At 42.1% G+C, this 18,124-nt stretch overlaps 1 protein-coding gene across 2 annotated transcripts in view; it reads right to left on the bottom strand.

Annotated features, from left to right (window-relative positions):
- Positions 1-18,124, bottom strand: part of MROH2A (maestro heat-like repeat family member 2A) — a 62,480-nt gene that overhangs the window by 43,201 nt on the left and 1,155 nt on the right. The window contains exons 1-5 of one of the 2 annotated variants that reach the window (XM_011980272.1): positions 16,211-16,362; positions 15,238-15,345; positions 14,839-15,020; positions 1,166-1,297; positions 780-942 (exon numbers count right to left, since the gene is read on the bottom strand). In XM_011980272.1, the coding sequence (XP_011835662.1) occupies positions 780-942; positions 1,166-1,297; positions 14,839-15,020; positions 15,238-15,345; positions 16,211-16,286 (661 nt within the window). In that variant the 5' untranslated portion in view covers positions 16,287-16,362. Of the gene's footprint in view, positions 1-779; positions 943-1,165; positions 1,298-14,838; positions 15,021-15,237; positions 15,346-16,210; positions 16,363-18,124 lie in introns of those variants that run through there. The other variant, XM_011980273.1, reaches the window with a different exon arrangement.

Below are 18,124 nucleotides of genomic sequence, written 5' to 3'. Positions count from 1 at the left end.
AAGGAAGGAGGGAAGGAAGGAAGGAAGGAAAGAAGGAAGGAAGGGAGGAAGGAAGGAAGGAAGGAAAGAAGGAAGGAAGAAAGGAGGGGAGGAAGAAAGGAGGGGAGGAAGAAAGGAGGGGAGGAAGAAAGGGTGGGAGGGAGGAAGAGATGGAGGAAGGGAGGAAGGGAGGGATGGAGGAAGGGAGGAAGAGAGGGATGGAGGAAGGGAGGAAGAGAGGGATGGAGGAAGGGAGGAAGGGAGAGATGGAGGAAGAAGGGAAGGAGGAAAGGAAGGAAGTAAGGAGAAAAAGAAAGAGGGAAGGGAAGAGTTAGTAAGGCAGACAATAAAAAAGGAAAGGGAGGAGGAAGGAAGAAAGGAAAGGAAGGAAGGAAAGAAAAGAGGGGAGGAAGGAAGGGTGGGAGGGAGGAAAGGAGGAAGGAAGGAAGGAAGGGGTAAAAGAAATGGGGAGGGGAAGGAGTAAGTAAGGCAGGCAATAAAAAAGGAAAGGAAGGAGGAAGGAAGGAAGGAAATTAAAAAACAGAGATGGAAAGACAGAACAGTGCAGGCGAAGGGGAGACAGGAGAGAGGGGGAAGAAGGATGAGAGACAGAAACACATGGAACCTTAACAGCTAAGAGACAAAGTGACTGCAGAGACAAAACGAAGAAATTTTGGAGGGAAAAAGAGAGAAATGAAAGGGAAGGGGAGGAGGTGAACATAGGGACAGATGGGAGGGGCAGAGAGAGGCAGAGACCGGGAGGGCGCACTGGGCCAGGCTGAGGGCCCTCAAGCCCCTACCATTGCTGTTGGCCAGCTTGGCCAGTGTGATGATGACAAATTCGTCAGTGAGGTTGAGGGGCTTGAGGTGGTGCTGAAGCTCGTACATGACCAAGCTGAAGTGGTTTCGGGACAGAGCCACCAGTGTGTCGCTGGCCACCTCTGCCTTCATATAGCCCTCCATCTGCAGGGGATGGGAGAGGGACATATGGCACTACCACCAGCCGGGCCTCCAGGAAAACCCTCCTACCCCAGGCTCTCTCCATCCCTCCTGGCTCCCTTGGGCTCAGCCTTACCCCTGCTCTGAGAGGTAACTGCATGGGGCTGTGGGCATCCTGGGCCAGGTCCCCAGTGGCCCAGCTCCTGGGTTGGCAGAGGGAAGGCACCAATGGAGCCTGGGGTCCTACCTCTGGGATCTCCCTCATCTCCTTGGAGGCGATGGCCACCAGCCTCTGCACACACTGCTCCTCCAGCTCCCCCTCCTGCTGGATGATCTCCTGGAGGATGTTGTAAATGTTGACCTTGCGCCGGGTGGAAATCTGGGAAATCAGTATGGTGGGTGGGATGGACCTCACCCTGTCCCCAGCACAAGTCTACTACCTCTCTCTCCCACTGTCCTCCTTCCCTACACCCAAACCACCAGCCTCTAAACACACAAATATTAGATCCCCCTTCCTCCATTTCTAAATCCTCCTGCTTCCCTTCTCCTGCCCTTCTCATCCCACTGGCCCTGTCAATACAACTTGCATATCTGTATTCCTGCCCCTGATTTCAGTAAATATCTGGCAAGGCAGGGGTTAAGTGATCAACACACAAGGTTCTCTATGCATGGGGCACTGGCCATCTTGAAAGCCCAAGAAGGCAGGCTCACCTTGCCTTTGCCCTGTTGAGGGAGTCTGTGGGCCTGGGAAAATTGCCTCTGACTCTCTTCCAATTCCTTATCACCACTGAAAATGACCTGGTTTAGGACAGGATTGGGCAGTTGGATTGCACATCCCCGCTCACACCTGGAGGGTCATATTTGAGAATACTTTTTAATCAGGCATGACAAGCCACTCTTAAGGAATGAAGGTTACTTTCTACGTGGGGCCACTGCCTGCAAAGCCCTCAGGAAAAAATGTCCTGCTACCTCTGGTGGTAGGGAGTTCCCTCCCAACAGTCCAGAAACCTTAGCAAATTTGGGGACCTTAAGAAGAGAGGAATTCACCCAAATGTGTAAGTTCTACTGGTGAAATCCAGTACAGGGAGTCTTGGTCTTGGTTTCCTACTTTTGGGATAGCAAATAGTAATTTGTAAAACTCCAGTCAGAAATTCCTATGACAGCTCCCAGAAATTAATGATGTGGCCTTAGTAGCTGCTCAGTACTGTGTGGCTCAAGACCAGTGTTTCTCAATCTTTATTATTATTATTACTACTCCCAAGGACATTTAGACTTTTTTCCTAATCACACCCCAATGAGACTTTAGTGCCGTGTGTGTGTGTGTGTGTGTGTGTGTGTGTGTGTGTGGTATGCATATCCATGCTTTATACATGAAAAAGTAAAATTTTCTTTGTCCCCCAAGAACTAGTTTTACTTATTGGGGGCAATATCACCCCATTGAGAATGCAGGGTCTAGATTTTCACAGTACACTCAAGGAGGCCTGTGGCCTTGTGAATATTCTCCACTGAGAATATTCAAACCAGCTAATTCTAAGCCTTCTTACCCTACCTCACCAGTTTCTTTCCATAGAAACCACAATAAAGCCTGTTGCCTATAATGCTTAATCAACACTCTTACTGCACCCTATACAAATAGCCAGGCAAATTATAAGAAGATCAGCCTTTTTTTGTGATCAAGAATAACCTTCGGAGAATATTTATAGTCACAAGAGAAAAATTGTCAAAGACTTGGAAATAACAAAAGCAGTCACTGAGTGGCCTCCCGAAACTGAGCTTGGTTCTGTCTGGCAGATGCTGTGGAGTGACTGGATCCTGTAGAATGTGCATCTGTGATTGCCAAGGCTACTTTACATCTCTGTAGGGGAAAAAGTTAAATCCTAGAAAACTGGTGACAATGCACATGTTTCCTCCATAGCAATGAAAATGATTCCTGTTCACGGCAGTGCAAATGGATTTTGTCTGGTAAAGCACAGGTAAAATTCTTATTTGAACAGCTTTTAAAATCTTACTGGTTCCTTAACTAGTTAAGGAGTAAATAAAATCTTTGATGCATGTTAATTTTTTAAATGTGCCCATTTGTTTATTGTCTGTTTACTGCCACTGATGACTGATTAAGACGTGTGTGTTAATCATGGTTTCTTATTTTCTTCATTTCCTGATGCTTTGACATCTGGGTCCTTGCTGACCCTAGAGAGACTGCTCCTCCTGGAGCTAACCAATTCCTAGAGAGAGTAAAGCAATCAGCATGCTTTTTAAATGCAAAACAACTGTTACAGATTGAATCACGTACCCTAAAAATTCCTTTGTTGAAGCCCTAACCCCCAATGGGATAGTATTTGGAGATGAGCCCTTTGAAAGGTAATTAGGGTTAAATGAAGTCACAAGGGTGGGACCCTAATCTCATGGGATTGGTGCCCTTATAAAAGGAGCAGAAGACACAAGAGAGCTTTTTCCGTCTCTGTCTCATGCACAGGAGAGCCACGTGAGGACATAATGAGAGGGCAGTCACACAAGAAAGCCAGCAAGGAAACAAGGCTTTACAGAAACCAGATTTGCTGACACCTTGTATTAGTCTCTTCTCATGTTGCTAATTTAAACATACCCAAGACTGGGTAATTTATAAAGAAAAAGAGATCTGATGGACTCACAGTTCCACATGGCTGGGAGGCCTCACAGTCATGGTAGGAGACAAAGGGGGAACACAGTCACATTTTACATGGCGGCAGGCAAGAGAGAATGAGAGCCAAGAGAAAGGGGAAACTCTTTAAAGACCATCAGATTTCGTGAGACTTATTCACTACTATGAGAACGGTATGAGGGAAACCATTCCATGATTCAACTATCTCCCTCCGGTTCCCTCCCACAACATGTGGGAATTATGGGAGCTTTAATTCAAGGTGAGATTTGGGCGGGGACACAGCCAAACCACATCACACCTTAATCAGGGACTTCCAGCTTCCAGAATTGTGAAAAAATAAATTTCTGTTTTCTAAGCCACTCAGACTATAGTACTCCATTAGGGCATCCTGAACAGACAAGTATAGCAATCAACACAGAGCCCCTCTCCCAATCACCTGCTTTATTGGGCTCTTATACTCTGGGCCACTATCCACCTGCCCTAATCACACAGCGCAGGTATCAGACAACTGGGAGCAGCTATTTTGCCCCAGAGTCCACTGAGAATATTCAAACCAGCTAATTCTAAGCCTTCTTACCCTACCTCACCAGTTTCTTTCCACAGAAACCACAATAAAGCCTGTTGCCTATAATTTCCCCTGACTCCTTCTGCCTCCTCACAGACCCTAGTGCTTCCCCCTGTGTGACCCTGCATGGTGTGGAGGGCCCCTTCTCTTTGGAACGCAACAAACTGTCTTTTATCTTTTTTTTTTTTTTTAATAGAAAATGTCTTGCTCTATCACCCAGGCTAGAGTACAGTGGTACAAAATGGCTCACTGCAGCCTTGACTCAAACAATTCTGGGCTCAAACAATGCTCCCATCTCAGCCTGCCAAGTAGCTGGGACTACAGACAGGTGCCACCATGCCAATTAATTAATTTTTTTAGAGATGTGGTCCTGCTATGTTACCCACGCTGGTCTTGAACTCCTGGCATGAGCCACCATGTCCAGCTAATAAGCTGTCCTTTCAAGAGCAAGCATCTCCTGAGCTGTTGGTCTTGCCTCAGCTGAATAAAAATAAAGCCTACATTTTTTTTGTTTTGTTTTTTTGAGACAGAGTCTCACTCTGTCACCCAGGCTGGAGTGCAGTGGCACGATCTCAGCTCAGTGCAACCTCCACCTCCCGGGTTCAAGTAATTCTGCCTCAGCCTCCCAAGTAACTGGGATTACAGGCATGTGCCACCATGTCCGGCTAATTTTTGTATTTTTAGTAGAGGTGGGGTTTCACCATGTTGGTCAGGCTGGTCTTAAATCCTAACCTCATGATCCGCCCACCTCGGCCTCCCAAAGTGGCTTGAGCCACTGCGCCTGGCCTACATTTTTTAAAAGCCCGTGTCAGTCTGTTTTTGCATTGCTATAAAGGAATACCTGAGGCTGGATAATTTATAAAGAAAAGTGGTTTATTTTGGTTTATGGTTCTGCAGACCATACAGCAAACATGTTGCTGGCATCTGCTTCTGGTGAGGCCTAGGAAGCTTTTACCCATGGTGGGGTGGAAGACAAAAGGGGTGGAAGGCAAAAGGGGTGGAAGACAAAAGGGGTGGAAGGCAAAAGGGGAGCCAGTGCATCATGTGGTGAGGGAGAAAGTGAGCCAGAGGGGGAGCCAGGCTCCTTTAAACAGCCAGCTGTCACGTGAACTCATTACCACAGGGAGGGCAACAAGACATTCATGATGGATCTTCCCCCATGACCCGAACACCTCCCTCCAGGCCCCACCTCCAACTCTGAGGTCACATTTCAACGTCATATTTGGAGGGGACACACATCCAAGCCACATCACAGCCTATTTTGACACTCCCTTGCTTGTGCTTCCCAGCTCCTGCAGACCTTCCTCATGGCTGCCATATACCTGTCTATATCTAAAGAAGGACCAAAATAACAAGTCAATGACCACACATCTAACAGAGCATGTGGAGGAGAACACTTGACTTCAGCAAGGAAGTAACAAAGACCCTCTGAAGCACAGAAATTCAAGATGGCAGCATAAAGAAGAGAATGCAGTAGCCATCAGGGATTAGCTCAGGGCCAAGAGGGACTCACCTTGCAGGAAAAGATAAGTGGGAGATCTCTAGTAGTCCACATTCCAAACACAGACACCTGTAAGCCAGACTCAGAAGAGCCCCTCAGCCCTCACAGACCCTATATAGGGAGCTGGCTGGAGTCCACACTGACAGACTCCCTCAAAGTGGGAATACACACTGGGTTCTTCCCAACCTTACCCCCTACCCTACCCCAGGACCCAGGCTGCTGTAGCACAGCATCATTTTAAGAGTGAAGCCACCAACTGACTACTTCTGCCCTGGGGTCAGAAGTAGTCCCTGTGTTTCCACATCTCTGAAGCCCCACTGACATCCTCCCACACCCACCCAAAGGGCTGCAGCCTCATGGTGCCACCTGGACCCAGCCAGGCAGCTACATTATCAGCACCCAAGCCCATGCAGCATCCTACACCCTGGGGAACAGGCAGTGTGGTATATCAGAAAAGCTGCCCCCAGAGAGAGCCAAAGCACACATTCCCCAGAACCTGAGAGACACCTGCCCAGGGCTGCTGCCACTGGTAGTGATCCTGCCCCAAAAGTGACAGGGTCTAAGGACTTGCCTGCCCAGAACCTACCACCACCACCACCACTGGCAACCAGTTGGGCCACCCAGGGGCCCAAGAACCAGCCTGCATACCACACATATTCATGCATACCACACATATTCATGCATACCACCCAGGGACCTGAAGAACAGCCTGCGCAGGCCCACGGCCACCACTGTCTGTGAACCCATCTCCTCTAGCATCAGAGCCACTGTGTGTTTGCATGTGTCCCCAAGGGGCCTAAGGACTGATTCACCTGGCATCCCTGTCCCCAGCAAAACCACTCTCAGCCTGCACAAATAACTGCTGCAACTCACAGACACTGCTGATGTTAATGACAGCTGAAGAAATTGTACAAGGACTACATCTCTTCACACACCCAGAACCAAGGCCAAAGCAGCCTATCCAACCAACATTGTAGGTATGTCTACAGGAAAAAGTCTTTTTCTATGACAGCTATTCCATAAAATGGGAAAAAGCAACTATTATACCAAATGTGTAATAGTTATTAACATAGGGACATAAGAAAAATGAAAAAGCAAGAAAACATAATGCTTTCAAAGGAATTCAACAATTCTCCAGTTAACAGACTACCAGAAAAATAAAAATTTATGTAATGCCTGAAAAGAAATCTAAAATACTGATCTTACACAAACTCAGTGAGATACAAGAAAACACAGATAGGCAATACAAATAAATAAATTGAAAAAAATTCATGATCTGAATAAGAATTTCAACACATAGATATAAAAAAAGAAATCTTGGAATGGAGAATTCAATAAAAAATTAAAAATACAATCAAGAGCTTTTACACTGGATCAAGCAGTAAAAAAGAATTTCTGAACTTGAAGAAAGATCCTTTGAAAAGAATAAATAAAGTCCACATGATACATGGGACACCATTAAGCAAACACATATCCAATTTTAGGAGCCCCAGAAAGACAAGAGATGGGAGAAGGCATAGAAAATTGATTTAATAAAATAATAAGGAAAGTTAAAAACTTCCCAAGTCATGGGAACCATATAGACACCCAAACACAGGAAGCTCAAATATTTTCAAACAGATTCAACCCTAATAGGTCTTCTTTGAGGAACGTTATAGTTAAACTGTCAAAAGTCAAAGACAAAGATAATTCTAAAAACAGCAGGAGAAAAGCATAAAGTGACATCAAAGCTGACTAGCAGCACATTTCTCCACAGAAACCTTATAGACCAGGAGAGAATGGGATATCTTCAAAGTACTGAAAGGCAAGGTTAGGTGAGAATACTATACCCAGCAAAGCAATTTTTAAGACATGTAAGGGAAGTAAAGTCATTCCAAGGCAAGCAAAAACTGAGGGATTTATCACCATTAGACTGATCCTACAAGAAATATCTAATAGCGTTGTACGTCTGGAAGTCAAATAATGATATCTATCATCAGGAAAACACACAAAAATATAAATCTCATTGTCTCATGTAGAGTAGATGACAAAGATAAATGATACAAATGAGAAGGAGGAAAGAAGCAAACATTATTACTACAGAAAACCACCAAACCACAAAAATAAGTAAGAGAGAAAGAAAGAAACAAAGGTTAACAAAACAATCAGAAAATAGTTAACAAAATGACAGCAGTAAGTCCTCATATACCAAAAACAATCTTGAATGTAAAGGGTTTAAATGCCCCAGTTAAAGGATATAAAATGACTGAATTGATGAAAACAACAACAACAAAAAAACAAGGCCCAACTATATGCTTCCTACACAAAACTCTTTGCCTGTAAAGATCCATCTCGTCTGAAAGTAAAGGGAAGGAAAATGGTATTCCATGCAAATGAAAACCAAAAGCATGTAGGATTGGCTATGCTTCTATTGCTTCTATCAGACAAAATAGCTCTTAAGTCAAAAAACATAAAAGGAGACAAAGATGGTCAGTATATAATCATAAAAGGGTCAATTCAGCAAGAGGATATAACAATTTTAAATACATATGCACCGAACACCAGTGTACCCAGATATATAAAGCAAATATTATTAGAGCTAAAGAGAGAGACTACAATATTTTAGAACTTCAACACCCCACTTTCAATATTAAACAAATTATCCAGACAGAAACTCAAAACAGAAACATCACACTTAAACTGCACTAAAGACCAAATGGATGTAACAGACACTTTTACAGAAGATTTCATTCAACAGCTGCAGAATATACATTCTTCTTCTTAGCACACAGAACATTCTCCAGAATGGACTGTATGTTACATCACAAAATAAAATCTCAACAAAAAATTTTAAATGAAATCATAACAAGCTTCTTCTCAGACCACAATGGAATAAAACTAGAAATCAATAACAAGAGGAACTTTGGAAACTGTAGAAATACTTGAAAATTAAACATGTTCCTGAGCAACCAATGAATAAATTAAGAAGGAAACTTAAAATTTTCTTGAAACTAATGAAAATAAAAATACAACATGCCAAAACCTATGAGATGCAGCAAAAACACTACTAAGATGGAAGAGTATAGCAATAAATGCCAATATTAAAAAAGTAGAAAGATTTCAATTAAACAACCTAACGATACACATCAAGGAACTAGAAAAACAAGAACAAACCAAGTCCAAAACTAGCAGAAGAAATAATAAGAATCGGGGACTTCCAGTTCCAAAACGGTGGCACAGAAAAAAACTGGCTTCACTCCCCACTCCCCACTCCAACGCCCCCCGCCACACACACATAAAAAACCAAAAACAAATGTACAGCAACAAGATTATCATCAGCAATTTCTAAAACTCAAAATGGAGAATGAGGCAGTTACTGGGGCCACAGAGAAGGGGAAAACCTCTGAGCAAACTGTAAGAGAATGGGACTTCTATATCCATGATGCCCCTCCTCCCAATTTGCCCGGCATGAAGCCCATGCAAAATTTCCCTGACTTATGGTTTCTATACTGGAAAAAGTCAGATAAAGATCAAAGTGGACAACCAGTTTCCTGAAAATCTTGGCTTTCCTGGCAGGAGACCTGTTCCTGTCTCAACCTATGAGAAGTATCAGGAATGCCTGAAAGGAGAAATACCCCTGAGGACAGCCAAAGACAAAGAGAGGAGGTGGGACTATCATCAGCATCCCTTGAAACTATGCTCTGTAACTCAGCCAAAGGAGATACCAAGTAAGAGTGGCTCTTCAGCAGCACCGTGCTGTATGAGGTTCATTCCACAGGTTCCCTTGGCATGAACCCCTAGCCAGCCTTCCAACACCACTGAGATATCCTCCTTAGGACCTCATTCATTTTGGGACAGGTGGCATTCTGATTGTTTATGGGAACCAAAGGAAGCCTGGGCTTATGAAGCCATCTGGTGCCATAAAGGAGGCAATGACCTGGCAGGGAAAGAAAAAAAAGTCAACAGGTAAATTACAGAGAATCTCTAAACAAATATATCCAATTAAAATCAGAACAAGCCAGACAGAGAATGCAAATAAATAAATAATCCTTCAAATCAAAGACACAGACATACATCCACAAGAAACAATAGCAAATAGGGAATCATGACCTTCCAAAATGGACAAAGCAAAAAACCATGACTGACCCTAATGAGATGGTCATTTGCGAACTCTCTGACCAAGAATTCAAAATAGAAGTTTTAAGAAAATTCAGTGATCTCCCATATCATACAAAAAAAAAAAAAATCAGTTCAGAAATTTATCAGGGAAATGTAACAAGGAGATTGAAATAATTTTTAAAACTCAAATAGAAGTCTTAAAACTGAGAAATAAATGTACTACATTGAAAACATCATTAAAGGCTGTCAATAGTAGAATGAATCAAGTAGAGGTAAGAATCAGTGAGTTCAAAGACAGGCTATTTGAAAATACACAGAGGAGAAACAATTTAAAAAATATAAAAGAATGAAGATTACTTACAAGATATAGAAAAGTACCTCAAACGATCAAATTCAAGAATGACTGGTGTTCCAGAGGGAGTTGAACAGGAGGTAGAAAGCTTATTCAAAGCAATAATAATGGAAAACTGTCCAAAACATGAGAAAGAGATTAATATTCAAGTATAGGAATGTCAGAGAACAACAAAAAGATTCAGCCCAAATAAGATTTCTCCAAGGCATACTATAATCAAACTCTCAAAGAGTTTGACAGGACAAAAAGAGGATTCTAAAAGTGGCAAGAGAAAAGAAACAGATAACATAAAAAGGAACTCCAATTCTTCTGACAACAGACTTCTCAATGGAAACCATACAGGCCAAGAGGGAGTAAGATGACATTTTCAAAATATTAAAGTAAAAAACCCTGCCTTCCAAAAATGCTGCATCCAGCAAAGCTATCCTTAAAATATGAAGGAGAAATAAAGTATTTCCAAGACGAACAAAATTTGAGAGAATTTATCACCACCAGAAATGCCAGGAGTTTTTCAGTCCGAAGGAAGAAAACACGAATGTGAAAAAAGATAATCTTTGAAGGTGCAAAATCACTGGTAAAATTAAGTACATGGGCAAACTCAGAATACTCTAATACCATAATTGTGGGTAATCCACTTGTAACTCTAGAAATGTATTGAAAACAATATGATTGTTTCAATAGAAACAATAATTGAAAATAGTAATACCTGTAGCAACTTGTGAAGAGATGAAGAGAGGCAATATAAAAAGATGTAAATTGAGTTGATATGAAGTCAAATGTGGAAGCAATGGAGTTATTAAATGCAAGCTTCTAAATTTTTTCTTGTTCCTATTTTGCTTTGTGATCTAAGATAAATTGTCATCTCTTTAAAATAACTTGTTATATGTATAAGATATTTTTAGCAACCCTTGTGCTAACCACAATGCAAAATCCTATAATATACTCACTAAAAATAAAAATCAATGATCTAAAACATACTACCAGAAAAACAATTCCTGAACCACAAAGAAAAACAGTATGAAAGAAAGGAAGAGAGGAATTACAAAACAACCAGAAAGCAAACAACATAATAGCAGTAACAAGTCTTTACTTATCAATAATAACACTGAATGTAAATGAATTCAACTCTCCAAGTATAAGACAAAGAGTGGCTGAACAGATAAAGAAACAAAGACCCAACTATACACTGCCTGCAAGAAACCCACTTCACCTATAAAGACACACAGACTGAAAATGAAGGTTGCAGTGACCTGAGATTGCACCACTTCACTCCAGCCTGGGCAACAGCATGAGACTCTGTCACCAAAATAAATAAATAAAAGAAATACAAAGAATTATTAGAGTTATTAGAGTTATGAACAACTACATGCCAACAAAAGATGGAAAAAGATATTCCGTACAACTGGAAACCAAAAAAGAGCAGAAGTAACAATACTTACATCAAATAAACTAGACTATAAATCAAAGACTATAAAAGAGACAAAGAAGGTCACTATATAATGATAAAGGGGTCAATTCAGCAAGAGGATATAATAACTATAAATATCTATGCACCCAACATAGGAGCTTCAAAGTATATAAATCAAACATTAATACATATAAAGGGAGAGATATACTGCAATACAATAATGGTAGGGGACTTAAACACCACATTCTCAGTAATGGACTGATTATTCAGACAGAAAATCAATGAAGAAACATCACAGTTAAAATACACACTAGATCAAACAGGCTTAAATGACATTTACAGAACACTTCATCCAGTGGCTGCAGAATGCACATTCTTCTCATCAGCACATGGAATATTCTCCAGAATATACCATATCTTGGGCCACAAAACAAGTCTCAACAAATTCATCAAAGTATAAATCATATTACTTTTTCCGACCACAATGGAATAAAACTAGAAATCAACCACAAACAAACTTTGAAAAATACACAAACACATAGACATTATGCAATATATTGCTGGATGACCATTGGGTCAATAAAGAAATTAAGAAGGAAATTTAAAATTTTCTTGAAACGAATGGAAACAGAAATCTAACATACAAAAATCTATTGGATACAGCAAAAGCAGTACTAACAGGGAAGTTTATGGCAATAAAAGCCAATATCAAAAAAGTAGAAAGAATTCAAATAAGCAACCTAATGATACACATTAAGGAACTAAAAAAGCAAGAATATACCAAACCCAAAATTTGAAGAAGGACAAGAGATCAGTGCAGAAATAAACAAAATCAAGACTAATAAAACAATACAGAGGAACAAAAGAAAAGTTGAGTTTTTGAAAAAATAAACAAAATTGATAAACATTTAGCTAGAGTAAAAAAAAAAAAAAAAGAGTGAAGACCCAAATAAGTAAAATCAGAAATGAAAGGAGACATAACTGAGACTGGCAGAAATACAAATAACTGGCTGGGCACACTGGCTCATGTCTGTAATCTCAGCACTCACATCTGTAATTTCGGAAATTTGGGAGGCTGAAGTGGGCAGATCACTTGAGGTCAGGAGTTTGAGACCAGCCTGGTTAACATAGCAAAATCCTGCCTCTACCAAAAATACAAAAATTAGCTGGGCATGGTAGTGCGTGCCTGTAATCCCAGCTACTTGGGAGGCTGAGGCAGGAGAATTGCTTGAACCTGGAAGGCAGAGGTTGCAGTGAGCTGAGACTGTACCACTTCACTCCAGCCTGGGCAACAGCATGAGACTCTGTCACCAAAATAAATAAATAAAAGAAATACAAAGAATTATTAGAGTTATGAACAACTACATGTCAACAAATTTGAAAACCTGTAGGAAACAAATTCCTGGACACATACAGCCTACCAAGATTGAACAATGAGGAAATAGAAAACTCCAATGAACCAATATTGAATAATGAGATTGAGACAGGAATAGTTTCTCATCAAAGAAAAGCTCAAGACTGGATGGATTCACTGCTGAATTCTACCACACATTAAATAAAAACAAATACTAATGCTACTCAAACCATTCAAAAAAAATATTGATAAGGAGGGAATACTTCCAAACTCATACTACAAGGCCAGCATTACCCTGATACAAAAACCAGACAAGAATACAACAAGAAAAGAAAACTACAGGCCAATATCTGTGATGAGCATAGATGTAGAAATCCTCAACAGAACATTAGCAAACTGAATTCAACAACACAATTAAAAGATCATTCACCATGATCAAGTGGGATTCATCCCAAGGATGTAAGGATGGTCCAATACACGCAATTCAATAAATGTGATACATCACATTAACAGAGCCAAGAACAACAATCATATGATCATTTCAATATATGCTGAAAAAGTATTTGATAAATTCAACAACCCTTTATGATTTTTTAAAAAAAACTCAACAAGCTGGGTATAGAAAGAGCATACCTCACAATAATATATCGCAAAGATAGTTGCATTTTCATGTTTATTGCAATACTATCCACAATAACCAAGATATGGAATCAACCTAAGTGCCCATCAATGGATGAAGGGATAAATAAAATGTGGCATATACAGACAATGGACTATTATTCAACCATAAAAAAGAATGAAACCCTGTCATTCACAGTAACATGAATGAAACTGGAGGACATTATGTCAAGTGAAATAAGTCAGGCACAGATAGATAAATACCCCATGTTCTCACTCATATATGGGAGCTATAAAAATGGTGAGCTCATAGAAGTCAAGAGTAGAATTTCGGTATTAGGGTATGGGAAAGGTAGGATCGGGGAGGATAGGGAGAAGTTGATTAAAAGATACAAAATTACAGCTGGAGAGAAGGAATAAGTTCTCGTGTTCTATAGCACTTTAGGTTATGAATATAATTAACAATGATTGATTGTATATTTTCAAAAAACTAGAAGAAACCGTTTTGAATGCTTGCAGCACAAAGAAATGATAAATGTTTGCAGTGATGGATATACTAATTACCCTGATTCGGTCACTACACATTGTATACATGTTCTGAAATATCACTTTGTATTCTATAAATATGTACAATTATTATGAGTCAACTAAAAATAAAAGGGAGAAAATGCAAATGCAAATCCAAATCCAACAAAAATAATAAAGCTTTTTATAAATAAGCTCCTCTGCTCATACCACCCCTTTGCTACCCACTCCAAGATAAAAGGGTAGTCTAAAATCCAACAGTTCTCAAAGTATGCTCTCCAGATCAGCCTCAGCATCACCTGGGAACTTGTTAGAAGTTCAGGCTCCACCCCAGACATACTGAATCGGAAACTCTGGGGGTGGGGCCCAGCAAGGTTTGGATCAGCTCTGGTCAAAACCCTGTCTAGTCCAAAACCTTGTCTGGTACAAGGTGATGCAAACCTTGTCTGTACAAATCCACCTTGGCCTCTGGTTGCACTTTGTATCACTCCCTCCAACGTCCTCTACCCCAGCCCCCTAACCCAGCTAAGCATCTCCCCACTAGGCAAACATCCCTGCACCCTGTGTCTGGTGTATCTTTACTCTCCCATGCCCACTGGCTCAACATCTTTGCAACTCAGCTCATGTGCTCTAGAACAATGGCTCCCAAACCCACTGTGTCAGAATACAAGGGAACTTTTAAAACTTATGAACATCCCAGGTCCCAGTTGGTCCTCAGGGAGTAAGCACCTCACAGTCTTGCCCATCTCTGTATCCTAGTACCATGCACCACATCTCTGAGAGTCACTAACTATGTGTTGGGTGGTGGATGGATGCACACACAGCTAAAGGTGGCTGAGCCCAGTGGGTAAGGTGCCCTACCTCTGACACCTGCAGGCAGCGGATGAGAGTGTTTATCACCACAGAAGGCTCAGTGGTAGCCTTTTCCGTGATTATCACCGAGGCCAGGGTCTTCCGCATGTCAAGGCCTGCCCCTGTCGTGTCCGTCTTTGCCGATTCACTGTCAATGATGTCCAGGAGGTTCACAACTTGTTGAAAGGTACCTATGAAAACAAAGGCCACCCAGGTGCAGTGTGGAAATGACCATGACAGGAGATGCCCTTGTGTCCCTGGCCTTGCCTCCACCTGCGCAGCTCCAGCTTCATGTGTGGAGTGATGTCCACTGTGCAGATGGAGAAAGGGAGACCTAGGCCTAGGGAGACCTAAAGAGTTTGTGTCTGAAATGGGGCAGGAAAGCAGAGATGTGGGTGACATTCTTACCACTGTCATCTGATTCAAAAGTCCCCAGGTCGTCTCTTTCCTCTGACACCTCCTCACTCGAGTCTACTGCTGCTTCTGTAATGGCTTCCGTCATCTCTTCCTCAAGCTCTTTTGAGATCAACAGAATTTGTAAAGTACAAGGTGTGACAACATACCCTAGGATGACCCTAATGACCCATACCCTTCAATAAAGCCATCCCCTTGAGGGTATGTGGGTGTAACCTGTGACTGCCTTCTAACCAATAGAATATGGCCAAGGTGATGGGTGACCCTCTCTCGAGTGGATTACATCATATGGCAAAGATGGTGGGATGTCATTCCCATGATCACATTATGCCGCATGAGAGTCCCTCTTAGCAGATTGAAAAGAAACATTCTACTGGCCTTCAAAAGTAAACAGCCATGATGCAAACTGCCTGTGGTGAGGGCCACATAGCAAGGAACTGAGGGACTCAGTCCTACAACCATAAGAAACTGAATTCTTCAATAAGCACATGAGCTTGGAAGAGGAAGCTGAACTCCGGAAAGGATTGCAGGCTCTGAGACCCTAAACAAAAGACCAAGGAAAGCCATGCCCAGACTCCTGGCCCATGAAACCATAAGATAATCAAAGGGATGTTCTTTTAAGCCACTGAGTTTATGATAATTTGTTACACAGCAATAGATAATATCCTTGGTTTAATAGAGCCTTCTCTCCCTCTCTTCTAGACACTGATAATTAATGGCTAATGAGAAATCCATATCAGCATCTCTTGTAACTCCTTTAAGGGGTTTTCTCAATATCCACAGCTTCTTAAAAATTGAGAAACACCAACATAGATGTCAAGATGGTGGAATAAAGACTCTCAGATCATTTCTCCTCCTGTCCCAAGTTCCTTGATCCTCAAAGATCCATTCCACGGCCCTTTACTATCCCATACTCCCTTTTCCTTTAAAGGATTTTAAAGAGCTACTCTGGGACCTAAATACTGACCTTTCCTTAGGGTCCTCTTCTGGATTAAACAGAAACTAACCACAAGAAAAAGCTCCGCTCTTTGCCCAATACACATCAATGGAAATGCAAATGGAAGAATTGGTTGTCAAAGTGAGACAGTTGGGCTCTTCAGTCATGTTTCTTATAGGAATGGGCCTCCTGGCAGGGTGGGAGGGTTTCACTAGAACTATCACCGTTAGATCCCAGACCCTTGGAACTTTGAGATCCAACTGCCTCCCTGAGTCTCTATCAACCCAGGGCTTTGAAGAGTGCACAGGACTCTGGGGTGAAAACTCTACATCACGCCACCAATCAGCATATCTGTTACTCACATGTGTGTGGTGAAGTACAGGGGCCTGTTTGGGAAAGGGAGATGGTAGAAGTGGGGATGGCTTACAACCAAGTCCCAGGGGAACACAGTCATGAGAGCCCTGGTTGGGGAGGTGTGGTCAGGACAGTTGCAGAAGAGAGGAGGGGCAGACTGAGAGGCCCTGGGGAAAGTATTCCTCCTTCCCAGGGACTGGATGACTGCAAGAGAAGAAGTGGATTCCCACTATCACAATACTTACAAGATAAAGAACATCAAAGACAAGTGGGATAGGAGGCACCCTGATTTCCCAAACCAAAAGTGGAGCCCAAAGGATTTCCCTGTCATTTGTAGCTGGGAGAGATGATCCAGATCATAGGTAGAACAATGAAATATTGTCCTTTGGGAAACCTTTCTAGGCACTGCAAGACAACAGGAACAAAACTCAGAGACATCTAGGGCCAAGGCTGCTTATGTGGAATTCCCACTCCAAGTTTGCCCATCCAGCCAAATGGGGTTTCCTCAGCCTGTGCTCGGACACCTCTAATACAAGGGAGCTCATTACTCTCAGGACCAGTCTCTTTCTACTTCATGGAATTCAGATGGTTAGAAAATGAGCTTTCTTATCACACTCAACGTTTCTTCCCTATAAAATTTCTGCATTGTTCCTAGTTCTGCACTTGGAGATACATTGATCAACATGAAATAGACATGAGCAGCTATCCCATGCCCCTTCTTTCACAGGAGTGCCCCTATGCACTACCTCCTTCCACTCCCCACTGAGCCTTCTTTTCCCTTTGAAAGATCACTCAGGTTAGGTGGTTGCCAAGTCCATTCCACGGGCCCAGACTGCATGCGTACTGTGTGCAGCTAAGCATGACTTTCCATACTGCAGTGGATATAGGGTAGGTGGAACACATCTCTGTCCTCTGAAGGTCTTCGGACTCAACATATGAGAAGTGAAACATTTAGAGCCAGAAGTGAATGTGTCAGCAATTGCTGTGTAACAAACCACCTCAAAATTTAATGACTGAAAACAACCGATTATTATCGTTGACAAGTGTATGAGTCACCTGCACGAGTCTGTGGATCTGTGCTTTGTCCAGCCAAGCACAACTAGAGTCTCACTCATGCATCTCAGACAGCTGGAGGGTTGGCCATTGGCTCACTATTGGCTGAAGTGACTAGGATGATGGGGACATCATGCAGCAGGACTCGCCCAGGCTGTTCTCGTGGCAGCTGGGCAGGGTTCTGAGACAGTGAGAGGGAATATGAAGGGAATATGAGGCCTAGACTTGAAACCAGTGCTGGTCACCTGCCACGTTCTGTCAGCCAGGGCAGGTCACAGGCCAGCCAGGACCCACAGGCTGGAGAAATAGATTCCTCCTTTTCATGAGAAGAATTGCAAAGTCACATTGTGAAAGATATGGCAATCAGGAGGAGTGGAGAAAGGGGTCATTTTTAAATTACACACAGGGTGAGTGTGTAAGCCATGGCCAAAAGTAAGAGGCCCCTGAGCATGTTATCTAGAGAGGACATGAAGACAGCAAGACCAGGGAGGAAGAAGTGGGCTCTTCTTGGTTTTCCAAATTGAAAATACTTTTTTT

Source organism: Mandrillus leucophaeus, unplaced genomic scaffold (genome assembly GCF_000951045.1).
Source record: "Mandrillus leucophaeus isolate KB7577 unplaced genomic scaffold, Mleu.le_1.0 Scaffold21, whole genome shotgun sequence".
Lineage (NCBI taxonomy): Eukaryota > Metazoa > Chordata > Mammalia > Primates > Cercopithecidae > Mandrillus > Mandrillus leucophaeus.
This window is presented reverse-complemented; position numbering and strand designations above follow the sequence as displayed.